At 42.1% G+C, this 12,913-nt stretch overlaps 1 protein-coding gene across 5 annotated transcripts in view; it reads left to right on the plus strand.

Annotated features, from left to right (window-relative positions):
• Mob3b (MOB kinase activator 3B) overlaps positions 1-7,047 on the plus strand; it is a 182,640-nt gene extending 175,593 nt beyond the window's left edge. For all 5 annotated transcript variants that reach the window (XM_034501679.2, XM_076935180.1, XM_076935179.1 and 2 more), the window contains exon 4: positions 1,752-7,047. In XM_034501679.2, the coding sequence (XP_034357570.1) occupies positions 1,752-1,781 (30 nt within the window). In that variant the 3' untranslated portion in view covers positions 1,782-7,047. The remainder of the gene's footprint in view (positions 1-1,751) is intronic.
• Positions 7,048-12,913: the final 5,866 nt, after the last annotated feature.

The following is a 12,913-nucleotide window of genomic DNA, read 5'->3' on the forward strand; positions in this document are numbered from 1 at the left end:
AATGGGATATATCCTGTGTTGGAGTTAGAGATGTCCCCCCAAAGAGATATTTTACTTAAATCATGATGCTCCTCATGTGGGTGAATAGCAAGAAGCAGAAGTGAGATTGTAATGTGTCTGAACCTCGTTTCAATATGCTTCATGTTTTTGTTGCAGTGATGTTATTATTTCAGCGTTCGGTTCACCACATTTCTTCCTCCCTAAAGACTGTAGGTACCTGAGAACATCGGGCCCCATCTCCTAGTATGTGGTTCACATAATAAGACGAGTAAGTGACCATGAGGTGTTCAGCATATGCATTTGTACACTGACCGCAATGCAGTATGAAGCTTCCCGTGTTTAGTACGGAATGGGAGAGTGCCTGGATCACACACGGTGTTCTTTCTTTAACCTGCACAGTCTGTATGGTTTTCAGAAAGCTTTCTGAGCGGGAGACTTGCATACTAACTCCGTTGACTCAGATGTTTGCTGTTTGGTTGTCTGAGATGATCCAGGTCAACATTTAAGAGATGAAGCAGCTGCAGTCAGTTCTGCAGCAAATGGAACTCAGAAGCAACTTACTCATCTAATTAAAATTACTTGTCTTCCCCAAATGCTGACAAGCTCGAGGCTCTTTTTCAGCCTGCAGCCCACGCTGTTCTTAACGATGAGAAGAACACCCTTTCACCAGCATTGTGGGAAATATTGGGAGTATAAAGATGAAAGCCCCTGGAGAGATGCAATGAGTGTTAATTTCTCTCTGGCACTCAGTGATTCTGTCTCGTGGGAATACCTCCTCCAACAAATCCACATGTCCTAATTCTTCCCAAGTAGTCCCACTGACTGGGACAAAGTATTCAAGCATATCAGCCTATGGGAGCCATTATCATTGAAACTACCACACACCCAGAACCAGTACATCCTAACAAAGTCAAGTGTGCACAGGCATGGCCACCTCCACAGGTGGATATGGGGTCTTCCAGGCAAATGGATGTCATCATGTCTGAACTAGAAAGATAAATGGCAGTGAGCCAGGGAAAGAGAGTAGAGATGGGACTGGGTGTCAATAGGCCAGCCTGAGCAGAGTCTCAAAGGAAAAGAAACACGGCCCGTTTGGAAGCCACACATTCCCGTAAGAGCGGTGCACATAGGTAGATTGCAGGCCAGACTCTGGTGTCTCTTCCTCTTCCTTAATTTCTTTTGACTTGTACATGATTACATTCTTCATTTTCCCCCATCTTTGATTGAATCTTAGTCAAATAGAAGATGTTTTCTATTCTAGAAATAGCAGCCCAAACCCGTTATCATACCAGTTGGTAAGTGATACTTGGCTGTCCTTGGAGAGACAACTGGAAGGGGTGGGGATGTGCAGTGGAGGTCATTCTTCATGACCTCCTGAGAGGAGGCTGTTATTTAATTCCAAGTGTTCAGTGGCTCCAGATCTTCCTCCCCGCCCCCTGCCCCCCAAAAGCAAGTCGCTTGGATTCTTGGCAAGAGGGTACAGTATTTTAAACAGTGCCTTAATTCAAGAGAAAGTCAGTGGGAAGAAAAATGAGAGGGAGGATGGAGGAGAGGAGAGGGGAGGGGAGGAGAGGAGAGGGAGAGGAAGACGGAGACAACGATAAAGACAGAGATAGAGACAGAGACTGAGAGAGACTGAGAGAGTCCTAGCTAACTCAAGCCTACAGACCAAATGGAACGTGTTCTCGTGGCACAGGCAAACATTCCACCACTTGCCCTGCTCATTGTCCCCTTCTCTCCTTGCTTTTCAGAAAGAGATGACAACCAGGATGTGTCACTAACACTCCACCCCATCTTCTGGAAGAAAGGAACACTGTTTCCACCAGGAGTCTCCATGGGACAGAAAGTTGCCCTCCATGGCTGAAACGGTCCCGACTTCCAGGAGCAGGAAAGCTGGAGCCCCACAAGGACTTCTGAAAGACGTCTCTTACCCACTTCATGTGCTCTTAACCCTCTAAGTGCTGCTAGCCAGGACCTGTGGCCCGTATAGACCACCGCATGAAGGACCAGCCTTAACCCCTTGGGCCGAGGACAGTGCAGGAAAGGTTGCTGCACGTCCGCCCACGTCACACTTCTGCCTGTGATCGGCCCGCTAGGCTTTACAGGAATTCAGGTTTTGAGACTGAGGGGTTTTGTGGTGGTGGTTCTTTTCCACTTATGTCTTGTCAGAGTTCTTGACTAACTTTTCTGTCACTTTTTTTTCTAAGTTCTAAGCAAACCTGGGGCTACCATAGAGGCAGTACGTCTTCCTAGCCCATCTCTCCTCGACTCTCTGCAGGTCTCTGTGCCTATGGCTTAACCTTATATAGGGCTTGGAGCTAGGAAAAGCCTGCAGTTCCTCTGGAAGCATCCATGCCATTTCCCTCATGGTCAGATTCACCAGGGACCACTTACTTAATGGGCTTACGTGATCTGTGCCCCAGACAGGCCATTCACATGCTACCCTTTGGGAAGAGTCTGATGACTGGAAATAAACCTGGTGCGTGATCCGGTTACCCTAGTCAGAATGTATTCATTGTACCCACAGTCATTTCTAGATGCTTCCATTAAAGATATACTTTCCCATTTCCCAGAAGAGAGGAAATAAGTTTTTTAAATGACCAGTAAGATCCTTGAGCCAGATTAGTGCAGTGTTTGTTCTTTATTAAGGGGTAGTGAGTCACGGCTGATCCTACATTATTATATTACAGGGGTTTCAGTGACAACAGACAGTTGGCACATGTAGATTAAAACCCTTGACTTGTAGCCTTCCCAACTTGACCTCTCCTTCCCATTTTCCCTCCCTGTCCTCCTATTCTCTCATTCATGCCCCCCCATTGTCCCTCCATCTCCTGTGTATATGACACAGAATTCATTTCTGTCCGGTGGGTGCACTACAGTCGCCAAGGTCTTCCTTCTATCCATTCAAATCTGTTCCTTCCAACCACCAGAATAACCATGCTATGCTTTCTCTTGCCTTTGGAGGTTTTAGTAAATGAAATGTTGCCTTCTCTTCTGATTCCTTCACAGAACTGGTTCTAATAGCTTGTCTAAGAAGTACCCATACTTCCCATGATATTTGGTTTTAATAAAGTATCTGTTGGTGGAGGGAAGTAGATATGAATGTATTCTTGCAGTTGATGTGATAACAAAAGATGACTATGTTAGTATGATGTTATTTAGTATATATCATGGGTTAGAGCCATTTGCATCTACCACAAAAGCCAAGAAAGCATGCCATCTTTGTATAAATGAAGAAGCTGACTGTACAGACTCAGAGGCATCCTACATGACAGAACCATGCAGAACAACCTTACATCCTTTCTCCTAAATGTTAATTTCTGAAGCCCGACACTACTACTGTTGTGTTGTTGACTTGTTTTAACCTACAGGGACTTTTTTCTTTTCTCTCTAAGTAACTTTTAGAGGCCAAGATAGGCAGTTTTGTTTTGTTTTGTCAGTTTCATTTTGGGCTAAAAGCATTATCTGGCTGCCCTAAAGGTCTGGAGGAAAAAGAGCCCTGAATTCCTGACCCAGGCAATGCATCATACCACACATGGGTGTGCAGGATGGTGGGGCTGAGAAATGGCAGGCCATTCCACGTGGCCTTAGGGAGTCTCTGCAGCTTTGTACCTTGAGCAACTGCAGGACACATGCAGTTGGAAATAGAGTATGTGCCTGTGTTTTCAGTGATGCTCAGTCAAGGAAGAAGCCAGACTCTAGACATTCGTCATTTCTAAAGTTATTTTCTGCCAATTATTTGTGTATGTGAAATTTCCATCTAGCCTAAAACAGCTAGATTTTTTTTTTTTTTTTTTTTGTAATTCTTGGAATGATCTTCTTTAGCTTCTATTGCTAATTGCACTAATCAACTAAGTCTAACCAACTGCTCTGATTTTTAAAGTATGAGGTGTTCATAGTCCTATAGAACTTTGTTTGGAAATTCTAAAAATAAATCTTCACTAGCTGTTGGTAAGCCTTTGGCCTGATCTGATCTTCCATACATCTGTATTGTGAATGGAAGATCCTTGCAGCCCTCAGACAGCCCCAGGCCTGGTTCTGTCTCCTAACCTTGTCCTTCCTCCTTCTCTACATTTGTCTTAATTTGGAGGAAATGCCAAGTTGAAAGATTACCACAGGCACCCTATGTCCTTGAGTGCACCAAGTGTTAGCATATCACCTCAGTTTCTTTCTTACTGTAAATGCGCTCAATGCTGAACCATCAAAAAAAATAATAAATTACAGTCATCATAAAGCTTTAAAATGCTTTCTCATACCCTTCCTGTTGGTAATAAGACACTATCCTATCCACTGTCAGAATCACCAGCTACAGGAGCCTGAACATAACAAAGTACATGTTTGGTAGACAATCCGTGGTTTAAATTCTGCCTCAAAAAATTCTTTGTAGTTGATTTTTTAAAAAAAGAAATCTACATATAATCAAAAGCTATACATTGCATTTACTTATCATTGTCTTCATTTCCATTCATGTATTATCCTCCCTCCCCCCTCGGTGTGTGTGTGTGTGTGTGTGTGTGTGTGTGTGTGTGTGTGTGGTGTCTGTGTTTCGTGACTGGCATTACTAAACAACACACACTGATTTGAATATGGAATGTGCCCACATTCTAAAAGGTTCTTTTTTGCTCATTTCCTCATTGTGGGATGTGGATTAAACAGGTCAAGGGTAAGAGTGTTCACAGTGCGGATGCGCCTTCCTTGCATCATGTAAGGAAGTGTGAATGTCTGGCTGAAGATTAATCAGTGCCTTTAAGGGTTATCTGACTGAACCAGTTAAGGTCCGTAATTCGCTGTTGAGCTCTGAGATTCAATGCACACATCATGTATAGAATATGAAGTTAGACATGTATACTTCACCATACCCAATATAAAATCCTTTGCTGTGGAAGGAATAGCAGTGTGACAAGAGTCAGGCCTTCCCATTTAAGAGGAAAGGGGAGTGAAAATTTTTCATTTCCAAACAATACCTAAAAATGCTGACTAATGGGAGTGTGTATGATCCAACAGCCAGAGGTAAAATGCACACGTGTGTGTGTGTGTGTGTGTGTGTGTGCATGCATGTGCACACACACGTTGGTTTTTTTCCCTTAGTGTCTTTCTCATTTAGATCCATGTTTTATTCATTGAGCTCAGCTCATAAATTATAGGATAGTGTCTCTTTACACAGTCCTAGGTATCCTGAAACTCACTTTGTAGACAAGGCTGGCCTCGAACTCACAGAGATCCTCCTGCTTCTGCTTCCCAAGTGCTGGGATTAAAGGCATGCTCCACCATGTGCAACTGTTCATATATTCGTGTTGAGGATAACTACCAATTATTTGGGGGATACAAACAACTTAACTTTCACAGTTGGTTGTGACTCTCCAAAAGAGATAATTGGGAATGTAGTGGTTTGGTGGTTTGGTTTTTGGGTTTTTTTTTTTTTTTTCCTGATAATTTCAAATAAACAATATATTCACAAGTCTGGGCACACCTTGAGATTACAAGTGTGTGTTTTTATCCTAATAGATACTGATATCAACCATCTCGTAAGATATTTCCAGTTTGCCCTCTCAGGTAAAGGTATGAACCTGGGATGCTCTCTGGAAACAGAACATTAGTCCTTCCACTTCTGTTCCCCAAGGTGATCCATGAGCACCTCATCCAGGCCTCCTTTATCTCTGGCTATTTTGGGTTCGGCCAGTGGAAATGATGAAGAGTAGATGAAATTACTGATCTAGAGTCTTTTTCTGCTTCTTCAGCTGTTGATCTTCCCTGAATGTTTTCTTTTTCTTTTCTCAACTAGGGTTAATGGAACACACTCCAGAGCTTTCTAATTTATTCTTCCTATCTCCCAACCATGCCAGCAACTTTCCAGGTACAGCCCATTCTCTTTTTATGGTTATGCAGGCACAAAAGTTCTACAGAATCCTCTCTGTATGTCCCACTGAAACTTCACAGCCTTTCAACCCAACCCATCCAACTCAAGCCAAATAGTCCCTTTGAGCTGCAGCCTTTGTCTCAGGCCGTGTTATTAGGAAGGTCTGCAGATGGTACAGTGGTAGTGCATGCTTAATAATGAGAGCTTCACTTGCACGTTAGTGAAATATCTGAAGCACAAACCAGAGGCCCTTCAGCTTTCCTTCAGAGTCACCCCAGTTGTGTCGTCCTCTCAGACGTTTTACCCATTCTACCATTAAACATTTTTCTGGTTGGGCTGGAAACTGCAGAGTTCTCCCTCTGTCTGTGTTACAGACATTGCACACTGTGAATATGATGAGTTATCTCAAGCCTTCTCTAGACCCTGATATGTTTTTGCTAGTCCTGGCTGTAAGAGACATCTTTGGGTTTTCTTACCCGTCTCAGTTGACCATATGGGAATCTTTGACTAGGTTATGTTGACCTCTCTAAGTTTCCTTTCTACTTTTAACAACCCTCATCACATTTATTCCATCCCACCATTTCCGCAGTCCATTGTCGTTGATGGAAGAGCATCTCTTCCAACAGTCCCTTAGCCTAGACGATACCACACCAAGGAAAAGAAACGCAGCATGTCTTCAGAAAATGGCAAAGGTATCGTTTGGATAATAGTGCCATTCTGGCGCTGATTATTTTGGCTTTAAAGAAACTAGTAATTCCTGTCTAGAATTAGTCAAAAAAAGTATATTTTGGAAGTAATAATTTTTTTCCTGGTTTAAAAAGTGTTTATTAAAAAACTTTTATAACAAGCTGTTTTCTGCTGGACATATTAAATATGGGTAGAAGATTTTTCAATGATTTGTAAAGATTTGTGTGACATAGAGGATGAGTCATTTCTAATGGAGCGAGCTGTTCTACCGGCTTCTAGTGTTCTGCTTTCAAAGTTTTCCTGTCTCTTTTTAAATACATCTGAAAAGTGTTAACTATAGTTTTGTTCCAATTGTGATTCACTTGAGGGTTTGACTGTAAGAAAGCAGACTAACATAATTAAATCAATTAAAAGAGCTAAATAAAGCTAAAGAATATTTATGAAATAGATTTCTGTGCGAGTTTAAGAATTCAAAGGTCATGAATAAAAGCTACATAACCATCTTCTAGTCCATCTTCTTCGCATGCCTTTGTCACCTTGCGGTATTCTTGGAAGGGGTCAGAAGAGGAAAATTGTTGATTTTACAAAAGCTAATCCAATGTTTTTGAAAGCACACATGAACACATTCAGGTTTCAAATGGTCATTCAGGTTACTTCCAGCTCAGGGGTCTCTGGGCTCTCTTTCTGAAGTACATAGTGTCTTCAGCAATCAGGACCTACATTCACACTCTGGGGGTGGGGCAACCAAGTGCAACAGCAATAGGCTATGTATCTTGGGAGTCTCTTAGATAGCCTTGGCTAACAATTCAAAAGAGGGTTTCCCATGGCTCCATCCAGGTTTTGTTAGGTTGTCTTCGGCTCTTGAAGGGAACGCTATCAACCTCAATGAGAAAGCTTATTTAAACTGTATGTGTGTGTTTGCACACAGAATCCTGTGGATCGTCAGGATATATACATATAGATGCTAGTTTTAAAACACCATAATAAAAATTACTTTATATATATATATGGTAGTTAATAGTATGGTTCCCTGTGGCTTTTTCAGACATTATTATCATAATTTTTCCCGACTCCCTCCTCTGTATTTACTTCTACCTCCTTCTGAATTTACTTCCCTCCCTCTCCCGGAAGTGCCTCCCTGTGCCGCACCAACCCTGACCAGCAGGAACAACCGGTTCCTTCTCACAGCAGTTTACTCAGGATGCTTAGCAGTTGGTAGTCAAGATGGCGAGCCCTTGATCCCTTCCCGGGCACAGCTTATAAACCCTTCCAGGAGCCCATGAACTCATGCCACTTGCACCATACAGCTGAGGTCACTAAACAGCAAAACAAGCTATGTGGGATAAACAATATATTTATCAGAGTGTGCTTCAGCTGTTACAGGCTTTTGAAAACCAAGTCTTTCATCAGGGTATATGGTTCCAGATGGCTGCAAAGTTGATCTAGCCGCTTTCTACTAAAGTCGGCTCCCAACACCTCCGTTTTCCCAGATCAGAACACTGCTGTCCCCTCTTTATTGCTCCTCATCTCCTTATCCAGGCACTGGTCCCATTTTACTTTCCTGGTTTCTTGTACTACATTACTAGTTCAAGACCAGTGCAGGATATAAGAGACCTTATCAATAAAGAAAGGAAGGTGTAAGAAATCGACTGTTGTGGTCCTTATTTGATATGATGCTTAGAGTTGATCAGATGTAGAGAAGCAGGAGGTATTTCCCACTCTCTCTCCTAGCTGGCACCTAATACCTGCTTGTCTCAGAACTCAGTTTAAAACATGCTATGTGACTGAGGCCAATACTGGAAGGGGTGGGGAATGGCAGCCTCAAGTTCTAAATCATTCAATGAGGAGGCAACTTCTGGCCTATAAGAGAAGGGAATAGAAACTTTTGTTTTGTTTTGTTTTGTTTTGTTTTGTCTTGTTTTGTTTTTCGAGACAGGGTTTCTCTGTTTGGCCTAGCTGTCCTGAAACTCACTCTGTAGACCAGGCTGGCCTCAAACTCAGAAATCTGCCTGCCTCTGCCTCCCAAGTGCTGGGATTAGAAGCATGCACCACTACTGCCCAGCTAGAAACTTCTCTTAGTCATAGGATTTTATTTTACTTTTACAGAACAACATTTAATTAGGGCTGGCTTACAGGTTCCGAGGTTCAGTCCATTATCATCATCAAGGAGAGAAGCATGGCAGCATCCAGGCAGGCGTGGTGCTGGAGAAGGAGCTGAGAGGTCTACATCTTGTACCAAAGGCATCCAGGAGAAGACTGGCCTCCTCAGGCAGCTAGGAGGAAGCTCTGTTCCCAACTCTAGGATTTTAAATTCTACTGCCTGGCTCCAGATCAGTATGCCACAGGCTTTTCTTTTCTTTTCTTTTCTTTTCTTTTCTTTTCTTTTCTTTTCTTTTCTTTTCTTGTTTATTATGCTGGTGTCCCTTTCTCTAGAACTATATAGCAAAACTTGATTCATTTTCACTAGTCTCTTGAATTTATTGTTCTCTTATTTCCAACAGAAGAAAGAATAAAGGGAGGGACGAAGGTAAAGACATGCAAGGGACTATTTTACCTCTTTGTAGTCTTGGAAATTTTATAATGATTTCTGTAGTGGCTTGAAAGGAAATTGCTCCCATAGGTTCATAGGGAGCGACATTATTAGGAAGTGTGTACTTTTTGGAGTAGGTTTGGTCTGGAAGCCTGTCAGTAGAGTCGAGCCTAGAGGTTTCAGAAGCTTAAGCGAGGCCTAGTAGGATTAATGATTCTCTCTGCTGCCAGCAGATCCAGATGTAGATCTTTCAGCTCCTTCTCCAGAATAATGTCTTCTTGCACCCTGCCATGCTTCCTGCCATGACAATAATGGATTAAAGCTATGAAACTGTAAGCCAGCCCCAGTTAAATATTGTTCTTTATAAGTGTTGCTGGAGACACAGTATCTCTTCACAATAAAAAATCATAACTAAGGCAGCTTTCATAGCGGATCTGGAATACCAAGAGGCAGTAAGAATTTTTAAAAACATATGAAGAACAGATTCAAGAATCAACAAGGTGACCTTCACTCTCCCTCCTATCCTCCAATTCTGACCTCCAGTACTATCTCTAATTTCATAGCAGACCACCTGCTGTGACCTCTCCTTCCTCTCTACCTGCATCCCCAGGGAACTAGCAGATATTCTCCTTCAGCATCCCTCCCCTACCCTATCCCTTTGTCTCAGCTGACAATACCAGGAAACACTCCCTGGAAACCTGCTGGATGCACTCACCATGGAATCAAGTAGGTATCTTCACTTGCCCTCCTGTCCTCCAGTTCTAATCCCCCAGTCCCATCCCTTACTTTATATTAGACCACCTGCTGTATCCTCTCCCCCCTCTCTACCACTATTCCCAGGTTACTACCCACATCATCTTGGTACACCCAAATTTCCTCATTCTGGACCCTCTGCACCACTTCATTTAACTCATTCCCATTCCTTCCTGTCAGTTTTCAAACCTAGAAACACTTTCTACCTGGATCTCAGTGACCACACATGGCAGGGGCTCAGAAGCACTCTCTACCAGGCAACCCACAGCTACCACATTCTCTTAGGATCCAGAGAGAGCAAAAGAGACCAAGAAACAGGAAATCTACTCAGCAAAGACAAAACCAGAGATCAACATGTACCATCATCATCATCCTAAACCCAGGTGTCTACATACCAGTACTAAAACACAATCAATTACAGCCAAGACAATATGGCACAACTAGGACCCAACAACCCTATTGTCAGGCTCTGAGAAAATCAATATAGCTGAAGCACAAGACAAGCATTTCAAAATAGCTATTATGAATATGCTCAAGGACCTTAAAGAGGATATGACTGAATCCAATAATGAAATATATGAAAATACAGTAAAATGAAATGAAAAAAGTTTAAGATTTGAAAGTGAAAATGGGACTTAGCTGGTCTGCTCCTGTGAGGACACCATATCCCGAGACATCCTAGAGGAGCCACTGAACTCAGAGCGGCAGGTAAGAACAGTCTCCCACTGTCCTACACCCCAGAGCTACAACTGGGAGTAGGGTTCTCTCAGGACCCACCAGGCACCCAAATCCTGCCCCTGCGAAATACCACTCCCCTTCTGCTCCTCGCCTGGTCCTTGTGGCTAGGGCAGACACCTAGCTGGTCTGCCCTGTGAAGAAACCGTATCCCGAGACATCCTAGAGAAGACACTGCACACAGAGCAGTGGACACCTAGCTGGTCTGCTCCCGTGAAGACACCTTATCCTGAGACATCATAAAGAAGACACTGCACACAGAGCAGTGGACACCTACCTGGTCTGCTACCTTGGAGACACCATATCCTGAGACATTCTAGAGGAGACACTTTACTCAGAGCAGCTGGAGCTCAGGATCACAGGATCACAGAGACATCTGGACCCTGAGGAGTTCTGACACAAGCAAGATAACTGGAAAGGCAGGCTCTAGCCAGAGACAGTATGTGCAGGTAGCACTAGAGTTAATCAGATGGCAAAAGGCAAGCGCTAGAACGTAAGCAACAGAAACCAAAGTTACTTGGCATCATCAGAACCCAGTTCTCCCACCATAGCAAGCCCTGAACAACCCATCACACCAGAAAAGCAGGATTCAGAATTAAAATCACTTCTCATGATGATGATAGAGGACTTTAAGAAGGACATAAATAACACTCTCAAAAAAAAATTGAGGAGAACACAGGTAAACAGGTAAAAGCCCTTAAAGAGGAAACACAAAAATCCCTTAAAGAATTGCAAGAAAACACAATCAAACAGGTGATGGAATTAAACGAAACTGTCCAGGATCTAAAAATGGAAGTAGAAACTATAAAGAAATCTCAAAGGGAGACTACCCTGGAGATAGAAAACCTAGGAAAGAGATCACCAACAGAATACAAGAGATAGAAGAGAGAATCTCATGTGCAGAAGATACCATGGAAAACATTGACACAACTGTCAAAGAAAATGCAAAATGCAAAAAGCTCCTAACCCAAAACCTCCAGGAAATCCAGGACACAATGAGAAGGCCAAACCTAAGGATAATAGGTATAGATGAGGGTGAAGATTTCCAACTTAAAGGGCCAGTAAATATCTTCAACAAAATTATAGAGGAAAACTTCCCTAACTTAAAGAAAGATGTTCATAAATATACAAGAAGCCTACAAAACTCCAAATAGACTATACCAGAAAAAAAATACCTCCTGTCACATAATAATCAAAATATCAAATGTGCAAAACAAAGAAAAAATACTAAAAGCAGTAAGGGAAAAAAGGTAAAGTAACATATAAAGGCAGACCTATAAGAATTACACCAGACTTCTCACCAGAGACTATAAAAGCCAGAAGATCCTGGACTGATATCATACAGACCCTAAGAGGACACAAATGCCAGCCCAAACTACTATACCCAGCAAAACTCTCAATCACTATTGATGGAGAAACCAAGACATTCCATGACAAAACCAAATTTACACAATATCTTCCCACAAATCCAGCACTTCAAAGGATAACTGATAGAAAGCTCCAACACAAGGAGTGAAACTAAAACCTAGAAGAAGCAGGAAAGTAATCTTCCAACAACCACAAAAGAAGATAGTTACGCAAACATAATTCCACCTCTAACAACAAAAATAACAGGAAGCAACAATCATTTTCCTTAATATCTCTTAATATCAATGGACTCAATTCTCCAATAAAAAGACATAGACTATCAGACTGGATACATAAACAGGACCCAACATTTTGCTGCATACAGGAAACACACCTCAGTGAAAAAGACAGACACTACCTCAGAGTAAAAGGATGGAAAACAATCTTCCAAGCAAATGGTTCCAAGAAACAAGCTGGAATGGCAATTCTAATATCAAATAAAATTGATTTTCAACCAAAAGTAATCAAAAAAAGATAAGGAAGGACACTTTATACTCATCAAAGGAAAAATGTACCAAGAGGAACTCACAATTCTAAACATCTATGCCCCAAATACACAATAATAGTGGGGGATTTCAACACCCCACTCTCAGCAATGGACAGATCAGAAACAGAAACTAAACAGAGACACAATGAAACTAACAGAAGTTATGAACCAAATGGATTTAACTGATATCTATAGAACATTTCATCCTAAAACAAAAGAATATACCTTTTTCTCAGCACCTCATGGTACCTTCTCCAAAACAGATCATATAATTGGTCACAAAACAGGCCTCAACAGATACAAAAAGATTGAAATAATCCCTTGCACCCTATCAGACCACCATGGACTAAGGCTGGTCTTTAATAATGACAAAAACAATGGAAAGCCCACATACACATGGAAACTGAACAACACTCTACTCAACAATGACTTGGTCAAGGAAGAAATAAAGAAAGAA

The sequence above is a fragment of the Arvicanthis niloticus genome, chromosome 5, assembly GCF_011762505.2.
Source record: "Arvicanthis niloticus isolate mArvNil1 chromosome 5, mArvNil1.pat.X, whole genome shotgun sequence".
In the NCBI taxonomy this organism is placed as follows: Eukaryota; Metazoa; Chordata; class Mammalia; order Rodentia; family Muridae; genus Arvicanthis; species Arvicanthis niloticus.